Here is a 25,934-nt window from a genome sequence, read left to right on the forward strand (position 1 = left end):
AGAAATTAATATTTCATTTACGGCTGCATGACTCCTATGTAGGTGTAAGGTTATTGTGCAATTCAAATGGTGATTTCTGTACCCCCAATATCTGGTTACAATCCTTTTTCTGAGAATCTCCTGTCTCAATCTTATGTAAACACTGCTCTACAACTGTCCCCTGACAGACCAATAAAGCATCTTACAGCCAATTGCTGAGCAGGGGAGAGACTAGGGCTGCCAGCCAGGGGAGACGATGTTAGAAGAAGGAGTAGGAGATTGAACCATAGGAGAGGTACAGGAGACATCAAAAGAAGGAGATGGAGCAGAAAAACTACAAAGTGCAAGTATCTCTGGGATGTATGCTGGAAGGGAACCAGATTAGCTTAGAGGGTTAAGAATAGAGTAATATAATTGCTCAGTTATTGTGCTGTGACACTTATTATTAAACAAACATAAAAGAGCCCCAATTATTTGTGTGATAGTGGTTTAAGAGAGAAACTGAGAAACAAACACAGTTATATAAAAATAACTGTAACATCCTGGTTCAACAGTCTACATAAAATCAATGTATGGGATTAGCCTTAGAGTTTTGAGACAGTTAGATTCTAGACACTTAGATTGGGTTAGACCTTCAGGTCCAGCATCAGCCATTTGTAGAAACAATTTGGCATGTTTATTCTGAGCTATCTCAAACCTTAAATACTCACTTTGATAGAATAATATGAAGAATGAGTATGTAAAGTCATATGGAACATTTAGTCAAAAGGATAATTTCCTATTTATTGACCTGTCTACTCATCATTTACTGAGTACATTCTGTAACCAAGTGAGAAATATTGGGGTTAAATCATGGTCTCCAAGACAATGAATGTAGTTTAGGGGAAAAAAATAGCCCCGAGGTTAAGTGAGTTCAGTAAACTCCAATATAGCTTATATTTACTGTCCTTGGGGAGGCAGTAATAATATGACCAATGCATCTGAATAAATGCTTAAAATATTGACTGTCACTATTATGTGAGATTGCCATAAGTATAATAGGCACTCCCAGCAGATGTGTACATCAGACTTGTTACCTGAAAAAAATCTCAAAATACATACTCTGGAACCCCTTATCTGCAAATTTATATTCTGTAGTCTAAGACATTTATCAGGCATTATAATTTTTCTAGCAATTGTTTGGTATAGCTATCAGTTGTCAATACAGTAGTATTTTTAAAGTTTTATTCAAGCCTCTTGGAGCTAACATCACCTTCAACTATGCAGAAACATGGTTTTCCTAATTTCCAGGTGCTGCTCTCTCAGCTGAATTAAGTAAACAAGCCAACATACTTTAAATAGCTAACAAGGCCTTTGCAGAGATAAAGTGGAGCAGCAAACAGATTAGAGCCTGTGAATGAAAGACGTGGTCAGAAAAGGATGCTTTGTTATATTGCATTGAAAATGCTCTGGAAAGGTGCCTAAGAGTCTGCTTCAGAGTGCTGATTCCTGTCATCTGCTGTCTTGCTAGGCGACCCAGAATGACACTGTGGTTGTTCAAAACATTTATCTGTCAGCTTTGTAAACTTTTGTAGACAGCTCTTTGCCATAGTTTTTGACTCTCCAATGATGTCTACACAGCGGAACAGCTGACATTGCTTTGTTCCACTCTATCTTGACATCATGGTTTGTTTCCCCCACATTTGTTGGACACTTGGATGTAATATTCCTATTATTAACCTGTCATTTCACCACCTTCTCTTTGGACGTGCCTTGCAACGTATTCAGTGGGATAGAATTAGCATTGCCAGAAGGTGATGGCTATGAAGTCAACTCAATCATGTGCAATGAGAATTAGGTGTTACATAAAAAGGAAGGTCACTCAGGATTATTTATAACTCAGACCCTTAATGGATACAAATAAGAAACACTATGGTGCAAAATATTACCTTTGCAGCGAGATACTGAAGTAAAGAAGCCTGTACTGTGACCACCTCCTGGGAAATCAGCACCCAAAGATGCTGTACACAGTAATAACGACCAAAAGCCATTTTGTTCTAGGATTGAAATTGTGTTACTGTCAGAGACCCTAAAAGCATTGTGTTAGTTCCTGAAGACAGAGATAACAGTGATCTTTAATCCTCTCATTTTACATGAAGCTGACTTGAATGTGTTAACACTGGTACTTGGAAGAACCAGGTCTCATTTGGAAAAAGAATGGCCGGAAGTGGGGGGCACATTAGAACTATATTAGTCACTCGACCGGTGAACTCATCATCAAATGCAGCCAACAGCAGGTGCAGAATGACGGTACAGAGGCAGAACATTGGTCCCCCAAAAGGTTGAGTTGTTAAAATTTCTCCTGTAAAGAGTACATGCCTAAAAACTGCTATCTTTATTTCTCACCCACTGATTTGCTCAAAATAAAATGAAGTATGAACCCAAATTCTAGAAATATAGGACACAGGAGGAAAGTTGACCAGATCTTGAAAGTATCAGACTTCAGAAATTGAAGCAAAACGAAACTTTTCAAATTAGAAATGTGCCAAGCACCTTGATGTAGGAAGTGTTCATGTTGTAACTGAGCACAGGGACCACCCCGCTATCCACAGTTAATACAAAGGCTTGAATGTGTTAGGTTCACCAAGCCTCTTAGGTATCTATCTTAGCTCTGAAATTCCCATTTTTCTTTTAGAAATTAACCTGAACTCTAATAAAGAAGATGAATTGAACCTGTATTAACCCTTCCTCCTTGGCCCACAGGGCAAGGAAACATTTTTAAAAGAAAATAATGTATAAATGCAGATGTGATGGATAAGGAAATGTGATTCACCAAGGCTGCAAACAGTTGTTAGAATGACTTTAATATATCCTATGAGGAAAGCAACCTTGCATTCTAACTCAAGAGTTAGTAAAAGCTAGAGGCCTAAAGTGAAAAAAATATATTAGAACTACATACTCGATGGTATTGATGTAGCAGATGGACAAAGTAGCAAGTTACTCATGCACTCAAGAGAATGGGGTTTCTGAGATCAGACTTTCAGGGTTGTATTTTTTACCTCCTCCCTTAACCCCTGGGGAGGGGAATTCAGCCTGACCAGGCTACAGAGGAAGACAATGCAACCAGTCTTGATGAGACCTGATAGGCTAGGGTCAGATAGAAAGGAGGACCTCCCCTATCAGTGGACTAGGGAAGGGGGCCATAGGAGGGGAAGAGGAAGGGAGAGTGGGAGTGGGAGGAGACAAAGGAGAGGGCTACAGCTGGGATACAAAGTGAACAAATTGTAATAAATTAAAAAGAAAAGAAAAGAAAGAAAAAATCAAACCAAAAAGAAAATGGAGTTCCAACAAATTAGGAAAAAATAAATCATAAGGCAGTGTATGTAGAATTCATTGTCAAAGGTGTGTGGGAATAGAGGTGTAGGTAGAGTATATACCTACCTATATAAAAGGGGAGCTAAATATTGGCAGCCATCTTTCGTGGGATGCTACACTGTACTCAGTGTGCACACATAGAATTATCCAAAGAAAACACACTAGGGAACACATTCACGCTATACTCACCATTTGCATACTCAATACACAAATATGAACCATTGCATATAGAACTAAAATATTTTCAAAGATGCTATGCCATTGAGTCTACCATATATGAAAAATAACAATGAAATTGAGAAAATGTAAACACTAAAGTAATGCAAAGGAGAAATAATTTCATACTCTAAACACCAGATGATAATTAAGGGGAATATTTGTAGACATTAATTGATCTGCTCATTTGCTAATGATCCTACAGCACTATCTACACATTTGCTTCTGGTTATGAAGTAACTTTGCAGGAAAATTATCTCATATTAAACAACCTGCCTTTTCCTCCCAAGAAGCTATGACTTGTGATCTTGGACAGTTTATTTATAAACAAATATTCTGATTTGATGGCAGGCTAATTTTATCTTCTCAGTGATAAAATTACAGTTTAGAAAGCGGTCCCTTCTGTGTGAGTTTTTCAGTCTTGCAGGGTGAGACATTGAATAGGTAATGATTATAAATGAAGTCCATTAACAGAGTTTGTATTGTTGGACTTTTGAATGATGTGATCTCATCATACATTATTTTCATTTTACTCATCTACTTTAACTGATAAAATGGTACATATCCAGTTGTCCAGTACATTTTGATATCCAAATATATCATGAGTTGGCTTATGTTAAACACAACTTGTATCATCTCACATACTTAGCATTTTTGTGATGAGAATCTGAAAATCAAATTCAAGTGAAGAATATAACATGTTATTGATTATAGCCACCAAAGTGCGCATTAGGCTGCTTGCCTCAACCTGTCCATCCTACATAAATTCTGTCCTTTGACCAGCAACACAAATCTCTATCGTGACACATACTCCCAGGTAACTTTTGTAAGTTCAGTTTTAGATTCCACGAAAAGGTGGGGTTATGTGATACTTTATCGCTTCGTGTTTGCTGTGTTTTACTTAACAATGTCTTCTCCAGGAGATATTTACATTTTTACACACTTTCCTTCTTTTCAAATGATGGATAGGATGCCTTTGTACATGTATGTGACAGTAGTAGATTTTCCATTTTCGTGTAACTGGACACATCAGGAGGAATATGTCTTCTTCACAGTGTAATGGGGAGAATTCCTGAGTCTTTGCTAGTTTGGTTCTATACTTCATCCTTGGCTCTTTCTACTCTTTGTCCAAGGCCTCTGTCAGAACACATGATGTTTCTCAATACTTCTAATGAGTTTTGGTTTGGTTTGGTTTTTTTCATTTTCGTTTTTGTTTTTTGGCAGTGTAGGCATAGATTTCTTTTCCTCTTCATGGTAGAAAGAATCCAATGAAAGCATCAACAACTCAGCACATTAAGTGCACATGGAAAGTCTTCAGACATGCTTGGGCACCTTCTTTCTATTCCATCTTGTGCCAAGCCTAGGTGTAAAAGATTTGAATTTCATGTCATTTATTTCCTGCAAGCAATCCCCATTGTAGCATGAACATCAATCACATCTCTCCTGGTTCTCTGTTCTGTCTTCTTTTCTCCATTCTAATGTCTGGCCTTCTTTTTATCTTCCCAGACTTGTAAAATCATCACAAGTTTATTTTGTTATTTAACTCATGACCCAGCATAAATTTTCACTATCCTCATGTCAGTTTGTTCCTTCCCAGCCGATGCTCCATCACAATGCTACCTTAAACATTTATTGAGGGAACTAGATGAACTATGAGTGTTCTGATTTCAGTTTTTAAACTGACTAGCTATGCCCCCTAGGGAGACTTTGTATGCTTTTCGTATTTAAAAACATTTAATAAACTTCATTTAATTAAAGGAAATAAATTATTAATTTGGCTCCTCAGGACAAAGTTATAAAACTATATGATAATTCTCATAATAATCCAAATGTGTTATGAGTCAGTGATGTGCTGTTCTAAAAGTAAGACTATGTTTGCTCGTGTACATCTTAATAAACTTGGAGTCATAGATTTGATGTTTTCACAAATGTTTGTTCTCTATTAATCACAAAGCAACATTCATATAACCGGGCAAAGGGACTTAGAATGACTTTGTATTTCTTAAAATTTCTTTCAGTACAAGACACTTGCACAAGATTCTCATCAAATCCTGGTGTCTCTGACCAGTTTCCATATTGCAAATTTTTTTTAAATTTTTTATTTAACTTTTAGTAATTACACTTTATTCATTTTGTATCCCCTCCATAAGCCCGTCCCTCTTTCCCTCCCTGTCCCCTCTCCCCCCCCTTTCTGCATGCATGCCCCTCCCCAAGTCCACTGATAGGGGAGGTCCTCCTCTCCTTCTTTCTGATCTTAGTCTATCAGTTCTCATTGCACATTTTATAACCTAATTTGTATTGTTTCTTCTCCACTGGAAATGTTCAGGCGAAAGTCTTTGTTGACAGTTTTCTAGGTACCCTTCTGCCTGATTTTTATTGTTTAATCTCCTCTAGTAAGCCTAGAAAAATCTTTGCATGTATTTCCTCAGTCTTTTTTTAAGGAAAGTTTTATCTTCATTGAACTAGTTCAGTACCATGTAGCTATAGACTGATAGTGTTGGCTATGTCACTACATACTTTTCTTTTTCTTTTTTATATTAATTACAGTTTACTTACTTTCTATCCCAGCTGTAACTCCGCCTCTCATTCCCTCCCAATCCCACCCTCCCTCCCTCATGTCCTCCCATTCCCCTCACTAAGTCCAATGATAGGGGAGTTCCTCCTCCCCTTCTATCTGACCCTAGCTTATCAGGTCTCATCAGGACTGGCTTCAGTGTCCTCCTCTGTAGCCTAGCAAGGCTGCTCCTCCCTCAGGGGTTGGGGACAAGATGTCAAAGAGCGAGCCACTGAGTTCATGTCAGAGACAGTCCCTGTTCCCCTTACCAGGGTACCCACTTGGATACTGAACTGCCATGGGCTATGTCTGAGCAGTGGTTCTAGGTTATATCCAAACGTGGTCCTTGGTTGGAGAATCAGTCTCAGGAAAGACCCCTGTGCCCAGATATATTTGGTCCTTGTGGAGCTCCTGTCCTCTCCAGGTCTTACTAACTCCCCCTTCTTTTATACTTTTTTTTTTCAGTTGTTCTCTTATGTATGCTGCAGATCTGACAAGAGCCAACCCCCTTCTTTTTTTTAAGGTTTATTTATTTATTAATTATACAGTGCTTTTCCTGCAGTCCAGAAAAGGGCACCATATCTTACTATAGATGGTTGTGAGCCACCATGTGGTTGCATGAGAATTTAACTCAAGACCTTTAGAAGAGCAGCCAGTGTTCTTACCTTTGAGCCATCTCTCCAGCCCCGCCAACCCCCTCTTGATTGCTTTGACAGTTCATATTCTCTGAAAAGAACCCAACCTGGAAGCTTATCCAGGCCGGAGAGGTCTACTTTTCCTCTAAACACCATGCTAACTCAGCATGTCATCTCTCTACCCCCACCATCCTTTCAGTGTCCCCCAGAGCCACAGGGTCACCGCCACACAGGGAAAAAGTGGCTACTCTAGGTGCTGATGCACTGGGGTCACAGGAGGGGCCCATGTGAATAGAGAAATGAGTGCTTCCTCCACTAAATGATCAGTTATGTGCCCCACCAATAACAGCTCTTCCCGGCTCAGTTGTTAATCTCAGTGTAAGGCTATGCCAGGACACGGTAGATATAGCCTGAGAATTCCCACATTGAGGGCATGGCACACTATAGCTAAAATAGCCTTCCTCAGAAGGACAGCTATTCAAACCATTTTCTTGGGGAAAGAGAGGAAATTACTGTGTATAATACAGAAGACAAAAACAGTTGTGGGAAAACGGGTACATAAATGCCACTGAAATTCCCAGGCTCATCTATGAGAAGGGTTTTCCTTAGGGGCACAGTCTCTTATTAGCATAGATTGGAGAAGGGAATCTGTGTACAGAAGTCGTCAAAGAACAGGGAAAGAACACTCTGAAGGCACAAGAGGAATTGGTTTCTGGTGTTCATTGGAGATGAAAATACAATCCAGCCTCTTCAAGTAGAGCTAAGTATCCTCTCTGTTCATACAGTACTGAATAGAGTTCTGAAAGACTTGAGGGATAATTGGCACTAGGGCAAATGCTCTGTTTTCTCAACAAATCTTAAAGGAAAGTATTCAAAGAATCAAATTACCTTTTAGTGACATCATAGTAACTCAGAAGAGAACTGGTAGCAATATGAAGGTATACAGAACCCAAAAAGGAAAATGCAAGACCTTTCAGTGTTCAAATGTCAGTATGAGTAAAGAGGAGCTCAGTCTGGGATCCACATTAGCAAGAGGCGTCCATCAGCTGGCCCTGACACAGAATGGTGTAAGTAAGAAACTCAGACATCGCAATAGTGACACAAGTTATCCCTCCATGCTAATGAGAAGCTCACTTGAATGTCCCCCATGAAAAAGCTATTGGAATTTTTATTTATCAGAGTCTGGGATAAAATACTTTGGACAGAATTAACAAAATATTGAACAATTGAGTACAAAAACAGAAAACATGCAAAAGGGTCAGTTCCAAGTAACATATTGCATTTTCATTGAAAGAAAGTATGCAGAGAAGAACATTTGTAAAGATAATTTTTTATATATGATGGAACTTAACAATTTACAAATCTGAGCAGCTCAGTGAATTCCAAGTAAAAGTTTATCCAAGGAACATTATCAAGTTTCACAGAATCATAGGAGGAGAAAAGTATCTTGAAGGCAGAGAGAAAAATACCTGATCTATAATGCTATAAAGTTAAAGCAAATGAAGACTTTTATAAAATTTTGGTTAGAAACAGTATAAATGAGAGGTACTATGGAAAAATACTTTTAAAAATGAGGTCATTCTTTTCCTTACATTGGAATAGGATTTCACCATGTTCATGTACTGCATCTTCCTCATCCATTTATCCATTGTAGGACATTTAGGTTGTTTCCATTTGCTAGTTATTGTAAATACAGCAGCAGTGAACATGATGAGCAATTATTTTTGTAGTAAGATATTAAATTCTTTGGGCAGAAGCCAAGGATGACATAGGTCAGCCATAAACATACATAGAATTGAGTAACCCTATTATACTCAGCAGATTATTTACATACATATGCATTTAACAATAATGATTAAAGAAGAGGTCAGTAGTTTGAGAGAGAGTAGGAGGTTGTGATTGGAATTGGAAAAGAGAAAGAGGAGTGGAAATGATGTAAATACAGTATTCATGGTGAGATTCTCAAAAATATAAACTTTAAATTAAAAATGTGTGCAAAATAAAGATGTATTTGGATCTTGTAAGTTTTTAATATATACTTCTTTAAAAAACTTATAATGTAAGAAATATTCAGGATGTTTTTCAGAAAGGAGGATGCTGTGTTTATTCAGAGGGATGTAAACTGCTGGAAATTCTTATTATCTGTTCATAAGGCTGTGTTCAAATTAAAATCCATCACTATATCCTGACCATATATGGTCTCCCATCACTCTTGACTGTTGGCTGTCTTCTGTCGCTTGCAACCATGATGGCATTTCCTATCACTCCCAACAATTGACAGTCTCTCTTTGCTGGAGTATTGACTATCTGTGGTCACTCCTGACCACTGACTGTTTCCATAACTCTTGGCAAAGATACTGTTGACTATCTCCTATCAGTCCTTGCTGCCAATCGTCTCCCATATCTCCTGACCATTAACTGTCTCACATTGTTCCTGACCAATAGACTAGCATGAAGAAAGCATACTATGTGAGCATCTGCCAGCAAGCTGTGTGTCCTGGGTGTGTCACTTGATTTTGAATTGTGGATTAGACTGTTGTACTATGTTATCAAATTCATTTTCTGTGGAGAGAATGAAATACAACAATTTAAACAAAAATCCTAGGTTTACATCTGGCTGGGAAGAACCCTGTATGGTCTTAAACTTCATTGTTTTAAAGCTGTGTTCAATACAAAAGGATGATTTTGTTTTCCATAGCATGGAAAGATTTAAGACACGATATTATTTAAATACCGGAAATGAGAAATTAGATATTTCTGCAAGAAGAAACTTCCAAAAAAAAAAAAAAAAAAAAAAAGGTCATTAGAGAGGAGGCAAGGCTATAGCTCTGAAATTTATCCAACAGGAATCTTCATGTTTAGTTTTTTCAGAAGTAGTTAATGTCTTTCAGAATATATAGAAGGAAAGACTGAACTTGATCAGCATGAGTCCTCAGTTTTACCACTCTGATAAGAAGAGAGGTCTCATTTCAGAGTGTCTTGTACTTTAATCCTCCAAATAATGTCAATGTTTAAACAAAAATTTCCACTTATATGGGCAGTGTTTTTTAAAATAAAATTAAAAAAAAACATCACAACCTCTGGTATAAAAACCCTCATCCATTTTCTGGAGATATATCCATCCCTGATCTCAAGCTGTACTATAGAGCAATGGCAACAGTAATAAAAACTGCATGGTACTGGTATAGAAACAGAATGACAGATCAATGGAATCAAATAGAAGACCTAGAAATAAACCCACATACTGTGGACACCTGATTTTTGACAAAGATGCCAAAACCATACCATGGAAAAAAGATAGCAACTTCAACAAATGGTGCTGGTCTAACTGATGTCTACATGCAGAAGAATGCCAATAAATACATAATTATCACCGTGCACAAAACTAAAGTCTAAGTGGATCAAAGAACTTGACATAAAACCAGACACACTAAATCTGTTAGAAGAAAAAGCGGGGAAGAGCCTTGAACTCATTGGCACAGAAGACAACTTCCTGCACAGAACACCAACAGCACAGGCTCTAAGATCAACAATCAATAAATGGAACTCATGAAACTTAAAAGCTTCTGTAAAGCAAAGAACACTGTTATCAGAACAAAATGACAGCTTACAGACTGGGAAAGGATCTTCACCAACCCTATATCTGACAGAGGGCATGGGATACAAAGCTAAACAGATAATTCTCAACAGAGCAATATTGAATGGCATAGAAACACTTAAAGAAATGCTCAGTGTCCTTAGTCATCAGAAAAATGCAATTCAGAACAACCCTGAGATTTCACCTTACACCCATCATAATGGCTAAGATTAAAAACTCAAGTGACAACACATGTTGGAGAGAATGTGGAGAAAGGGGAACCCTCCTCCATTGTTGGTGGGAGTGCAAACTTGTACAACTACTTTGGAAATCAGTCTGACACATTCGCAGAAAATTGGGAATAGCACTACCTCAAGATCTAGCTATACAATTCTTAGGCATATGCCCAAAAGATGCTCAAGTATACAACAAGGATATTTGCTCAAGCATGTTTGTAGTAGCTCTATTCATATGAGCCAGAACCTGGAAACAACCCAGATGTCCCTCAACTGAGAAATGCATACAGAAATTGTGGTACATTTACACAATGAACTACTACTCAGCAATTAAAAACAAGGAAATCATGAAAATTTCAGGCAAATGGTGGGAACTAGGAAAGATCATCCTGAGTTAGTTATTCTCAAAGCAGAAAGACACATATGATATATACTCACTTATAAGTGGATGAGACATATAATATAGAATAAACATATTAAAGAAACCTAAAGAAGCTAAGAAGAAGGAGTACCCTGGGTAAAATGCTCAATCATCATTCAGAAAGGCAAACGGGTCTGAAAGACTCTATCCAGCAGGGTATCGAAGCAGATGCTGAGATTCATAGCCAAACTTTGGGAAGAGTGCAGGGAACCTTATGAAAAAAGGGAGAGATGAAAGACTTGTAGGGGGCAGGAGTTCCACAAGGACATCAACAGATCCAAAATTTCTAGGCACAGGGGTCTTTTGTGAGACTGATACTCCAACCAAGAACCATGCATGGAGATAACCTAGAACCCCTGCACAGATGTAGCTCATGGCATCTCAGTCTCCAAGTGTGTTTCCTAGTAAGGGAAAGAGGGATTGTTTCTGACATGAACTCAGTGGCTGGATCTTTGATCAACTCCCCATGAAGGGAGTAGAGGGGTGCAGCCTTACCAGGCCACAGAGGAAGATAGTGCAGCCAGTCCTGATGAGACCTGATATGGTAGGGTCAGATAGAAGGAGAGGAAGACCACTTCAATTGGTAGGATTGGGGAGAGGCATGGGAGGAGAAGAGGGAGGGAGCAAGGGTGGGTTTGGGAAGGGAAAAGGGGCTTGCAGCGGGAATACAAAGTGAATAAACTGTAATTATATGTAGATATATATATATATGTATCTATGTATCTAATATATCAAATATATATATAAACCTCATCCAAAAGTGTCTCAAGGTAACTATTAAGAGAGTTGTTTATTTTGGTAAGACAAACCCACTAAACTTTAAGAGCCTTTACCTTTCAAAAAATTCATCTTTACCCTATTTTTAGGTTGCAATAATATTTTTCTTTTCTCATTCACAAAATATAATTGTGCAGATAATTTAATTTCTGAAATAGCTAAATATGAAATTGTAAAATAATAACTGTTGACATTTTTTAAATACATGACTTCTAATGTTACTTTTTAAACAACGGGATAAGATGTTAACTAAGTGACAAAAGTGCTTTAGCTACATGTCTCACTTCTCACTTCCAACTTGGGAAATGAAAATTTCAGTCCATTTTAAAGACAATTAAACAGGTAATAAGCAACTCATATCAGTGTCTTGGAAACAACATCTGTCTAACTTGAAGCCCTTTCCTTAGGATTCTACAGCAGTACCCTCTGTTTCTGAAAGTTGACACCTTGAAAAGTCTTACTTACCCCATCTATCATCCTGTCATCTTGGTTCTAAGCTTTGTACTTCATTTAGATGCTACCATTCATCTTTTTGCTGTGCTTCTTTCAGGAATTACAGTTTGAAAGGCTGACCCGAGAGCTGGAGGCTGAACGCCAGATCGTGGCCAGCCAGCTGGAGCGATGCAAGCTTGGCTCGGAGACGGGCAGCATGAGCAGCATCAGGTACATGCTTTGCGCTCCCTGTGTTATATTTACTTTGAGTGGACACTGGGTGGAGTTGTGTTTGTTTCCTTTTAAATCTAGCCCTGGAATTTGGACATGCAGTAAGATGTGGGAAAGAAATTGTAAGTGACCTGAATTGGGATTTAAGATGTTCAAAAGGTGTCCAGAGTAGCCTGATTTGTCGTTGCTTTGCCTTGAACCTCTTCTTAACAAAATTAATACTTGTCTTGAATGCAAATTTCATAATTTTACACAAAGAGAGGTTTCTACTGAGGTCAACTTGTTGAGAATCATAAGATGTCAAATATCAGGTGTTCTTCTTCCCCAAATGATACAAAACTTCTGGTTACTAAGATGAATATTTTGGTACAATCCAAATTGTTTGCTATTGTATGATGTTGTTAAAAAGTACTCCTGTAGTAGCAGCTGTGTGTGCAAGAATATTTATTAATTCCTGGCTGAAAGTGGTCACTTAGTTAGCATGAAATTTATATCTTATACAACATTTTTATGGTCACTTGATTAAAAAATAAATTGACCTCCTTGGGACCATGTGTAAGGTTTGCCTTTCTGTTCTGAAACAGTTTATTTCTCTGCTGTGTGTTTGATTCTGTATTTTGGGGTACTTTACAGCTTCAGGAAGATTTCTTGTCCAAGGAAACAGTACCATCATGGCAAACAGATTCTGGCATCTCTCTGACATTAGCAGTATGTTGGTTAACCATTAACAGATGGAGGCAGGGAGGCTGTAGAGAGGCTTTTTCTCTTCCATACCATGTAATAAGAACCAAGGCTCCTTCCACCCACAGGGCTCTGACTCACCTGTAGACTTACCCGCCCAGTGCATTTTTTATTGTATCGCTGCTTTCACAGTCCAGTGGTGAGAGCCAGCACCACAGTCTGTCACGGGTGGGAATGTGGCAGAGGTTCCGTTCTTAAGCTCTCTAGACACTTTGTTCTGACAGCTCCATTATGAGTTTGGTTAGCTCTTTATTCCCCCCTTCAAGGTGAGAATTAAAACATATAGTGTCCTGCTAAGGCTGCTCCCCCCCTCAGGGGGAGGTGATCAAAGAGCAGGCCAATCAGTTCCTGTCAGAGATAGTCCCTGTCCCCATTACTATGGAGGCCACTTGCATACTGAACTGCCATAGGCCACCTCTGTGCAGGGGTTCCAGGCCATCTCCATGAGCGGTTCTTGGCTGGAGTATCAATTTCAGAAAAGACCCCTGTGCCCAGACTTTTAGGATATGTCACTGTCCTTGTGAAGCTCCTGTCCTCACTCCTGATGAGACCTGATAGACTAGCATCATATGGAAGGGGAGGAGGACCTCCCTTTTCAGTGGACTGGGAGAGGGACACGGGTAGGAAAGAGGGAAGGTGGGATTGGAAGGGGAGGAGGGAGGGAGGTACAGGGGGGATACGAAGTGAATAAACTGTAATTAATAAAAATAAAGAGAAGAGAGAATCTGTATGAGGCCTACAGTTTCGAAGGGTTAAGTTGAGTCCATCAACAATCCTCGAAGGAAAAGGTAAGGGGGAATTAGGAGGCTATATGTAACTACAGGTAGACAGAAATGAGCGTGGGCACCCTGCTGCCCTCCTCCCATTTCCCTTTGTATTCAGTTTGGGATGCTAGCGCATGGGACTGTGATACCCTATTTTTTTCCCTCTTTAATAAAACCCTCTTTTCAAAAACTCTCATGCTTTACTAGGTAGTCCTACATGCAGTCTGACAGCGAACACTAAGCATTAAGCTGTGGTGCCTGTAGCTTCTCACCAGTATTTCCATGGTCTCTGAAACTCATCACAGAAATATCTAAGCATCTCAACTAACCAACACAGGATGAAGAAGGAAAGAATTAGTGTGCTGCATCTGATTTGGTTTGTAAGACTGTTTGAAATTGAGTCAATAGTGAAGAGAAGAATAAGTGTGTGTTCATCTCACTACAAGGCTATAGTATCTGAGGGACTTTGGACTCCAGTCCCTTTAAGAGCATTCTCTAAGAGGCTAATGAGTCTGATTTCATAGGACTCTGTGCACCGCTATATTGACCTGTTTTGTTTGGGATTCTGACATTTCATTTTCAGTCTATTTACCTGTCAGTTCACATTCTCAATTTTGAATGACATTGTCCCAGTTCCTATTCTCATTCTCGGGAATAATCATTGTGGAAAAGTATAAAATAGTACTCCTCCAACACGGGTGTATACATTTCTCTAAGTGAGAAAACATGCTTTTTGACTTGATGTCACGGGTCGCATTTGCAGTAATCCTTTTTAAAGTATTTTAGATCACATGCTTTACTTTTATAAGAAAATACAAGAACAGTAGACATACTGTGAAGTTTCTGTTTGTTTTTAGTGTAAATTTTGGACAAAAGTGCCTTTCCCAAACATTCCTAATTTCATGTTTTTCAATGAATATTTTTCATGTTATTTCATTTTTTACTTCATATCCCTTATGCTCATTTTATTTCAATCCTAAAATTATTCATTTAAGATTTCTTATCATTTTTTTTTCTTAACTCTACCTAAGTTAGGAAGACTATTCCAGAATCATTCTGGGTCTAACACATCAAAATTCTGCATAGGTTTCCTATCAACTTTTTCTTGTCCAGAAACTTTAAGGGCACAGTTGGTGAACAGGGCAGCATGTGTTTATTTAATCCTTGTTTTCCCCATTGGCAGCTCTCTGGTTCTCTCTCATCTGGGCTAGAGTCTAAGGTTACTACATAGAGTCATCTAGAATCATCTCTGCACAGTAACAAACATGAATCAAATTAAAGCTTCTGCCTCCTTCTCAATTACATTGAGTTGAGTGGTCTTTGCAACCAGTAGAAGTAGGTATCTATCCATCTTCTTGCCTCCACTGGTCCATCGGTAGTTCTACCAAGGCAGACCTTTAGTGTCTACACAGGCCCTGGCCGTGTATAGTAACGATCTCATCTGTGCTGAATGTGTGACTGGTATAAGAATGTGCAGAACTCTGGTTACATTTCTGCTGTGCTCTTATTGCTTCAGCAGCACCATCCGTCTTCCCACGTATAAACATTCCCATCCAGCAAAGTACAGACTATATCTTAGGCTAACTTTTCTTTAGACTATATATTTGCATATAATGTCATCAAACACAGCAGATAGCCTTTTGGGTCAACAGTGAGCCACATACATGACAGCAATGCCATAGCATTATACAACCTTGTGATGTGAGCATCTCAGATAGTGCTGTTTATACTATAATCAAACTCATCTCACTATGCACTTCTTAGAGTGTACATACCTGTGGCTAAGTGACACAGAACTCTATATGCTTGTCATGACTATATTTGTATAACAGTATATAACACCATTATGTGTGTAGTATATAATTACAATATATGAAAAATACCTGACATTTTCAAATAAGAACATATATTCTCACTGCTCATTCAGTTACATTTTATGAAAACTATTTGCTAAGATGTTTAAGTTTAGGTCTAGTTGGATTGTTAAATGTAGACTTATGTAAGTTCTAGGTTTGTAGATTTTTCTGATCTGAAGAAGTTGATAACCACTTTAAAATTATAACAGTAATAATTTTAAAATTATTAAATATAGTATTTACTGAGTATTTTCCATAGAACAGACATAACACTGTGGTTCACATAATCATGCAATGTACTCTAATGATCCTATGAGTTAAGTTTTAATTTTTCATTTTGTAGATGAAGACATTGAAAAATATTTTCTCAGATACAAAAGCTGTATACTAATTTTTGAACCCTGATATGTTTATTCCCCAAATACGTGTGCTAACATGCTATGACACAATATCTCCTGGTGTCTTGAGTCATTTCGTAAAGAACTCTCCCTATCTGTTCTATCCATTTTCACTTTGGGAGCACAGACGCTCTTTAGCTGACTTTCTGCATTTTTCTATCCAGCTGCCAAAATGATGATAATTATCTTGAGATTATTTCTCTGTATACGTTTCTGAGATTTATTATTTCACAAGTGAGATAAAATGTTACTGATGTAATTATTATTAAATGTATAGAGAGACCATTTTGTATTCTCCTGTGACGTTCTGGTTCCTTCACATATTTTTCATGGCCATTTAATAATTTTACTAAGATTCATGTTTATAAAACTAGGTACTATATTAAGTACATTATTTAAAATTGACAATAGTCAACTTCTCCAAGACTTTGTGGGGGTTATTAAAAGTTTGAAAATTTAACACATATAATTACTAGGTATTTTTACATGAATAATGTGTCTAAACCTTTCTACCATTTTTGAAGCCAAGCTTCTTTCAAAAATGTCATTTCAAAGAACTAGTATGTATTCTACATCTAAAAATAATCAATTCACAAAATTTTATTCACAGATATTTTATCATAAAACAGATGGTGAAGGAGAACTATAATGAATTTTGAAATTTAACATTTTGATTGGGAGGGAACTGAAATCTGTAAACTTTTAATTAGCCTAAGAGATTTTCTTGTGTGTTTCTATCTTTGTAACGTTTTTCTCAGAGATGTGAAATGATGAGTTTTTACTTGCATAAATCATATCTAAGTTTCACCATTGTTGGCTGGGGCTGTGACTCAGTGGCAGTATCTCTTGCCTAGCCTGCATGAGGTCCTAAAGATTCAATCCTCAGCTCCCAATACAAATAAAATTAAGCACAAGACTACTGTGCTTCTAAGTATTGACTAGCTTTGCCTGGGAATGTAATTTTAGTGTCTTTGAATTCATATTATATAAAATTGTGATAATGTTTTTCTATATCGTTACAATGATGCAAGGAAGAATATAAGTAAGTAAGGAGCCTCACAGGTTATCACTATTAAGCCATGCATGTTTTTCTTTCTCAGCAATTGTACAGAAAACCTTTTTATTGCAGCCTCTTGCTTAATTATTAAGCACAGATTATAACACAGATTATACAAACTGAACTTCCTTTCACTGGACAAAAATATGTGTCAGGTAATACAGTGTTTGTGTTCACAATCTGGACCAAATGCTCAGAAAGTGACAAGGTACAATGGAAGAAAACTCACACAGGGCACCTTACAAAGTACCAATTTTGTTTCATTGACTCTATGTATTTCACTGATGTCACCCATGAGTTTTATTTTTCCTCCCTTGGACTCTCTTTGTGTGTTGTTTCTTCTTATTCTTTTTATGATTTCTAGTGTATCATTGCCATTCATATGAGAGCTCTCCAGCTGTTGTTTTCCATTTTTTTTTATAGTATGTTTTCATTTGGTCCTAAAGTTGTTGTTTTTTTGTTTTGTTTTGTTTTGTTTTAATTTCCTTCTTGATGTCTGTATTGACCCAAGTTTTATTTGGTAGTAGTTATTTAGGTTTCATGAATTTGTGTGTTTTCTACTATTTCTATTCTAGTTGAAACCTTCCTTTTATCCATGGTGGTCAGATAGGATGCAGGTTATTATTTTAATTTTCTTGTATCTGTTGAGACTTGCTTTGTATACAGAGATGTGGTTAGTTTGGAGGGAAAAAGCATTGTGGGCTTCTGAGGAAAAAGTGTATTTTTTAGTGTCTGGGTGAAATTCTTTGTAGATGTCTGATAGGTCCATTTGAGTTAAGATGTCATTTAACTCCAGAATTTGTCCTTTATTTTTGTTGGATGACCTCTCTGTTGTTGAAAGTGGAGTGTTGAAGTTACGCACACATGGTGTGAGGTTCAAGATGTGATTTTATCTGTAGTTTTATTTCTTTTATGAACTTGGGAACTCTTGTGTTTTGTGTATAAGTATAATTTGTCCTTTAATGGGGATGTCCTGTTTTTCCATATATCTGTTTTGGTTTGAAGTCTCATTTATCAGACAGTAAAATAGCTACTCGTGCTTGTTTCTTGGGTCCATTTGCTTGGGATGCCTTTTTCCACCCTTCTACCATAAGGCAATGCCTCTCAGTGATGTAGTATATGTTTATTGGAGGAAGCAGAAAGATGGATCCTGTTTTCTAATCCAATCTGTTAGTCTTTCTCTTTATATTAGGGAATTGAGACAACTAATTGTGAGAGTTATTATTGAGCAATATTTATTAATTCCTATGTTTTGTTGTTGTTGTATCTGTTTTCTTGTTTAGACTCCTGTGGGTAAATATTCAGTAAACATTATTCCTCGTGTCCTCTTGGGTGTAGTTAACCTTCTCTTTAGGCTCAAGTTTCCCTTCTAGTGTTCTCTTTAGAGCTAGATTTGCATTTAGGATTTAGGATTAGTAGGTATTTCCTCACCTGTACGTCAGGTTTCTGGGTTTGTTCAGGCTCTCCTTATTCACACTGTCTACTGCACTCAGAAAGAGAATGTTGTTCTTCCTTTTTTGCCTACAAGTCTGAGCACATGCACTTGCACAGGAACACATGTGGACGCTGGAGTTCCCTGTTGGCTGTCTTTCTCAATTTCTTTTCGCCTTATTTTTGAGGCATTGTCTCTCAGTGAATCTGTAGACCTCACATTAGGCCAGACAGGTGGGTAGATAAGCCTTGGGGAATCTGATAGTACCCTCTTTCTGGAAACAGGTCATGGAAGTTATGCAGAAGTACTCAGTATGGCCAAAGGTTTCAGAGTTAGGTGGAGAGTTTCCGGAAACTCCATTTAGACAAATGGTATAGGAAAGGAATGGAAAAAAGATTGTTTGTTTAAAATATTTTTAAAACTTTTTGGGTGGGGTTTGGCTGGATGCCCTGAAGAAGACTTGATATTTTCTTCACCATGGGGTTTACTCCCAGCATGGAGATAACCTAGAACCCCTGCACAGATGTAGCCTATGGCAGCTCAGTCTCTGACATGAACTCATGGCTCAGGTGCTCTTTGGTCACCTTCCCCTGAGGTGTGGGCAGCATCACCAGGCCACAGAAGAAGACAATGAAGCCAGTCCTGATGAGAGCAGATAGGCTATGGTCAGATAGAAGGGGAGGAGGACCTCCCCTATCAGTGGACTAGGGGAGGAGCATGGGAGAAGAGGGAGGGAGGATGGGATTGAGAGGGGACTAGGGAGGGGACTACAGCCAGGATACAAAGTGAATAAATTGTAATAAATAAAAAATTAATAAATTGAAAAAAATTAATTACAAAAGTATAAATTTTTTTTAAAACATTTGATGCTTTAAACCAATACTATAATGCTTAACTTCTGCTAGAAGCTTTACCATTTCAAACAAAGACTCCTTGATTTGTTTTACTACATCGTGTGTGAATGTATTCTAATTCTCTTTTATCCAGGAGAAACTATCAGAATTTTAAATGTAAGAGACTGCTGTGTTAGCAGCAGGCAGCAAAGATATTGCGCAATTTGTTGACAGTGCAGCGGTATTCATAAGCCCCGGTCTTTGCAAACATCTGCTTGTTTAGTGCCTAAAGGACTGAAGAGGTTTAAAAACTGCCACACATTGTTGCTTAGTCTTATACACTTATTTCAGAATGTAGCTCTCAGCAAGATTTTATTGAAAAGATCTGTCCAAGGAATTGACTGCCGACTTTTCTCAAAATTTAGCAATTAACCTTCTTTCCCTAATGTGTAGATGATGGCGTCCACCTGTTGAGAACTCATTGTCATTTTAACATGCCTCATTTAAGGTAAATAATTAAATTGTGTCTTTAGGGACTCACATATTGCCTGTTAAATCATGAGTGTCTGACAAATGCTTGGCTTTCATTTAAGGAGTTCTTGTAGGGTGATGGTGAAGACTATGGAGTTTAAACTCATGAGTTATGGATTTGAATGCCAGCTTTACATATTACTAACTTCATGCAGGTCTTTTTAAATGTCTCATAATCACTTGAATTTGGGAGAATGCTTACCTTTTAGGTCTATTACAAGAATTACTTGCAGAAACACAGAAAATTATTGACTTTGGCACTCGAAAAGTATGTGATACATATGAACCAGTTTTAAAGTCTTACTTAACCTATCCAAGATGACAGAGTTTATGTCACATGCAGAAGACGTGTCTCTGTGTCTCTCAATCTGTTTCTCTCTGTCTCTCTCTCTGTCTCTCTGTCTCTGTCTCTTTCTCTCTCTCTCTCTCTCTCTCTCTCTCTCTCTCACACACACACACACACAAATGGCTTTTGTTGTTTTACTTTTAGTTGTTGGGAGATTATGGCTATTCCAAACTAAAAATAAAGTTAAATAAAGACAAATTCTAACTTGCAATTTCTGGCCAAGAACACTATGGTAAAGTTATAGATATGATAGCTGTGTGTTGTTATAGCCAAGGCACATTGATATATTATGCTGTTTTGGGTGATATCTTTTTATTTTAATTTTTATTTATTCATTTTATATCCTGCTCATATCCCCCTCCCTCCTCTCCACCCAGTCCCACCCTTCCTCCTTGTTTCCCCTATCATCCCTCTCCACTCCTCAGAGAAGGGGAGCCCCTCTATCTAACTATCTCAGCATATCAAGCAGCATCAGGATTGAGCATATCTTCTTGCGCTATGGCCTGGCAAGATAGCGCTGCCAAAGGAAACTGATTGAAAAGCAGGAAACACAGTCCATGTCAGAAAAAGTCCCTGTTCCCACTAGTAGGGTAACCATATGGAGACTGAGATTCCCATTGGTTACATCTGTGTAGAGGGCCTAGGTACAGTCCATGCCTGGTTTTGGTTGGGACATTAGTCTCCACAGGCCCCCTTGGGTCCTGGTTGGTTGGCTCTGTTGGTCTTCTTGTGGAGCTCCTATCCCCTCTAGGTTCTTCTAGCCTTCCCCTAACTCTTCCACAAGATTCCCTGTTCTCCAACCAATGTTTGGATGAAGGTCTCTGTATCTGTTTCCAGTAGGTGCATCCGGTGAAGCCACTCAGCATAGCTATGCTTGGTTCCCATCTGCAAGCATAACAGGGTAATCATTAATCATGTCAGGAGTTGGCCGTCTTCCCTGGGGTGGGTCTAAGGTTGAGCCAGACATTGGTTGGCCATTCCCTCAATCTCTGTTCTATCTTTATCCCTGCCCATTTTGTAGGCATGGTAAATTTTGGGTCTGAGTTTGTGTGGGTGGGTTGGTGTCCCCTCACTCCACTAGGAGTCCTGTGTTTAGAGGATGGCCTCTTCAGTTTCCATATGAAATCTGTAGGTCTTCTCACATTGATTGTTGCTTAGTGCCAGTGACCTCTCAGTTCAGTGTTGGGCTGTTTATAAGATGCATTTAATTCCTAGCCACCTAGTACCAAAAAATATTTTTACCAATGAGATTAATGTGGAAATAGACAAAAAATTAATAAAATTATATTGTTACTTAAACCTCAGAATTGTTACTGTTCCTTGAATACCATGAAATGTTTGAGGGGTTATGCAAACTAAAGGCATTCTGTGGAACTTTTATTCAATAAGATGAACTCTGCCTGTTGCCATATTGGTATGTGCCAAGAGCAGTGTAAAATAGAAAGAATGAACATAGGTTGTGATATCATCTAGCAAGAAGAGGAAGAATGAGGACAATTTTAATTATCCAATGAATAGAAGTCTTGCTCATACCATGTGCCTCATGATATAAGATACTAGTAAACAGCTGAATATAAGAAGGACATTTGCCTTTTCTTGAGCAAGCTACTGGCATACAGAACTGTGCAAGAAGGCTGTTATTCAGTGACTGATTCCTGAAAGGAAAGAGCAGGGGATCAGAAAATAAGGAAATAGGAAAACTGGGGTCAGGAGGTCTTGCACAAGCTATATGTTATGCCAACCAAGTTTATTAAGAATTACATCATATTATATATAGTTTTCAGGGGAGAAATAGAACAAAAAGTTATTTATAATGGAATGAATTCAACAGCAAACTAATCAAGCAGTGTTTCACAAGGGAAGCAAGAAACAGCCGCAAGTGTGTCAGAGACTAAGTTCTCAACACCCTTGGGATTGATAAGGCTAGTATCTGCAGGAGAAATATCCAAGTACCAGGAGCTGAAAACTTAACTTCTTCAAGGCGCTGGCTCCACCGCAGATTAAACCTTGCTAGGTCTGCCCCTGGACAAGACACAGAAGTAAGTTCTTTTTGTCTTTCATGGGAGCCTCTGCGAAAGCTTTGGCTGGCCCAGCCCTCAATGCTCACCACTCTCTTCAGGATACTTCATTTAGTAAGGATATAGCAACATCTTGCCTGGGTAAGGGTAGTTCTCGTAAAAATCCACAACACAATGTCTGTTGGGCTAAGCCTTGTGTATTTTTAGATCATTTTCCCCCAAAAGAATACACAGAGAAATGATTAAATATGCAAGGAAAGAAATAAAATTGGTTGGTTTCATTCAGGGTGGGACTGCAGAATTATGCTTTAACCTAAACCTTGACCATTTCAAGTGTGTACTAGATTGGCTAATGAACTAGCATTCCAGAGGTAAGGAGTTAATCCTTACCTTGTTTTGCATGCAACTCTTAGAGTCAGAACAGTGGAACCATAAGCTAATGATGAAACAGCTCAGAATATTTGAATGGTTTTAAAGAAATTATGAAAATTGAATAATAGAGGAACCTTAAGTAAAGAGTAAAAGGAGCTGTTGGTGATAACATCAGGGGGTTGGATTTCCAGTTTTTCACAGAAGATTTAACTGGCTTCATTAACGGAGAACTCTTTCATTATAAGTCAAAAAAGTATAAAACAAATGAATCTCTGAGATGCTAATTACATCCAATGATGTTTTCAAGAAAATTCATTCTCAGATAGTAGACTAAATTATATACTGTTTTTTAAAAATGTTATCATCTATTATAGTTTAATGTAAAAAGAGTATATTTAAGATTATAATATATAAATATAATTTTTAGAAACAAGTAATATTTCAAGATAGTAGCATGCACAGTTTGAATATATAATATTTGTAAGTTCATGAGGTTTTTTTTTTAAACAAAATGTCTCAATTCTGCTGGCCAGAACTGACTCCTTTTTATCTCTTCATTTTCTCCCTCAGGAGGTCAGACTAATGCATTTCTGAATCTCCCATTTATTCATTTCCTGGAATTCGTTATATTTTGCCACACGGAGTCATTTAATATATAAAATGTTTAGTTTTCTTGTTTTGAATTTTACATGTTAGACATTTTTTTTTTCAAACTGCTTTTGGAAAAAAACACATTTCTGCTTTTTGCAATCACTTGTGTTTCTATGGATGCATTTTCTTTTTCTTTTTTATTTTTTGGATGCATTTTCTTTCTACTCCATGTGACTGTGATCCAGGAAATTTGTGGTATATACAGACTCTTCAAGTTTGCAAGTTTTAACTCTGTAAACATATGACTGGGAGGCTGAGTGACATTCATGGTACGGTCAAATAGTGCTTCTCATAGGTATGGGCCAAATGGCAACAACCAGTGTGTAAGGGTAAGAAAATTCTCAATTCTTTCCACATGCTCTCAGCAAATGTTCTCAGAATTATTATTTGTTCTTTTTCAATCTAGTGGATTTGAAGCTTCCATTATTCTAATTTCAGCTCTAATAGAAGACTGAACACATTTATTAGCTATTGACGTTTACAATTTTCTAAATGCTGTTTATGCATTTTCTATATTATCTTATATTGACATTTCATGTTAACTTAGGTATTTTCATTCTCAATATATTCATTTCTGCTTCTTGGATATATTACAGCCATGTTCTCCAAAGTCTTTGGCTTTGTTCACCTTCCTGTGTCATCTGCTTTATGGACAGAACTGTTTTTCTTACTTTTTTTTTTTAGTTTGCTTATGTATTTATTTCACTTTTGGTTCTAGGCTGTGTCTCCTAGCTACTTTTCAGCCCTCAACACACTATTTTAATCTATGTGGTTGCCCAGTTTGCTCTCTGGTTTTATGTGTCAACTTGATGCAAGACAGAGTCATGAGACAGAGAGTAATGAGCCTCAATTGAGGAAATGCCTCCAGGAGATCCAACTGTAAGGCATTTGGTCAATTAGTGATCAGTAGGGGAGGACGCAGCCCATGGTGGGTGGTGCCATCCCTGGGCTTGTCTTCTTGGCTTCTGTAAGAAAGCAGGCTGATCAGGCCATGTCAAGCAAGCCCGCAAACAACATCCTCCACGACTTCATCCTGCCTCCAGGATGCTGCCCTGTTCCAGTTCCTGTCCTGATTTCTTCCAATAGCGATGGAACTGTAAGCCATATAAACCCTTTTTCCCCCAACTTGCTTTTTGGTAATGCATGGTGTTTCATTGAAACAATAGAAACCCTAACTAAGACAACCAGTCAGTGTTTCTTTTGGGTTTTGGCTTTAGTAACTTTTTTTCAAATCTTTAAATAATTAAAGGAATTAAAACCATGACCTCCGAGAAACCTCAAGTATGCCTTTTTATTTTGCAGTCTGTTGATTTTCAATTCAGCATATCAAGAAGATTCAAGTTCCCTTTCTTTTCTTCTTTTTCGTGTAAACAGCTGGCCTCAACAGCCACTCTTCAGTAGACTTCCTTGTGCTTCATAACCTCCAGTGGTGTCTTGTAATGAATCATATTTTTGCAGTTGTGTGCTGTACTTCTGGGAAGTTGGTGCTTAATGTTTACAGTTTATTCAATTCATGAACATGATACCCATTTATTTCATTTTTTTAACATGTCTCTCAGTAGAATTTAAACGTTTCATCCCCTCCTGTTTCATGTATGTGTCACACACACTATCCTGTTCCTTGTTAAAATTTCAAAGAGATATTAGTTAATGTTCCTTAGAATATTTCCGTGGGAATTAACTGAGGTCTGAATTTCAAGTATTGTATTCCCAGAAAGATTTGGGTTTGTTCTTCCAAGCAAAAATGCTTACCATTTACTTCTCATGCCTTTGAACTGAACTGTCATTCTGTCCTGGGAGAGCATAACAAAAAATGTAAACTCTGTACCAGACACACAGGCGAAAAAACCCTATTGTTCTGAAATGCCTGACTCTCCCTTTTGTTTATATTCAATGTTAGGGGATGGATACCATCCAAATTCTCATTGTCCAAGTATAGGCCCTCTCCATTTAGTGGCAATAGCAACACAGATAATATAATCATTTTCTCCTACACATATGAGTTTATGATAAAATTTAGCTTATAAATTGAGCACAGCAAGGCACTGAAAACACAATATAATAATGATATCAGACCATTGTAAAGCATGGAGCTTAATAAAAATTGTTTGAATTGGGTTTCTCATTCTGCCTCTCAAAATATCTTCTTGTATTTTCTTCCCTTCTTATGAAGATAGGAGCTTATACAGTGACTTTGTGATGAAAGGATGTGAGTTGAAGGATGTAGGCATTGTGGTCTGGTGTCCAGCTGCTACTGGCCTTCTGCTGCTGATCCAAATGTTCACTGAACCTAAATGATATCAGATGTCCACATGTAACTGAAACTGTAGAGACAACTTCAGATAGGAAGGGCTCTGTACAAGCAATAGTTTTAAACAGAATTTGTATAAATAATGATACATCCGTTATGCCATTTGTCAGTTATCATCAATTAATGAGTCACAAGCAACAGAATATCAAAACACAAGGTAACAAAACTCTCTCAAACCATCTGGTTGCAAACACGAAGTATATGAGTAGTAT

General features: G+C 37.8%; 1 protein-coding gene across 2 annotated transcripts in view; it reads left to right on the forward strand.

Moving 5' to 3' along the window:
• Positions 1 to 25,934, forward strand: part of Ctnnd2 (catenin delta 2) — an 894,554-nt gene that overhangs the window by 329,363 nt on the left and 539,257 nt on the right. For both annotated transcript variants that reach the window (XM_055618984.1, XM_055618985.1), the window contains exon 3: positions 12,300 to 12,412. In XM_055618984.1, coding sequence (XP_055474959.1) covers positions 12,300 to 12,412 — 113 coding nt within the window. The remainder of the gene's footprint in view (positions 1 to 12,299; positions 12,413 to 25,934) is intronic.

This window comes from Psammomys obesus, unplaced genomic scaffold (assembly GCF_907164565.1).
Source record: "Psammomys obesus unplaced genomic scaffold, mPsaObe1.curated_primary_1811, whole genome shotgun sequence".
In the NCBI taxonomy this organism is placed as follows: Eukaryota; Metazoa; Chordata; class Mammalia; order Rodentia; family Muridae; genus Psammomys; species Psammomys obesus.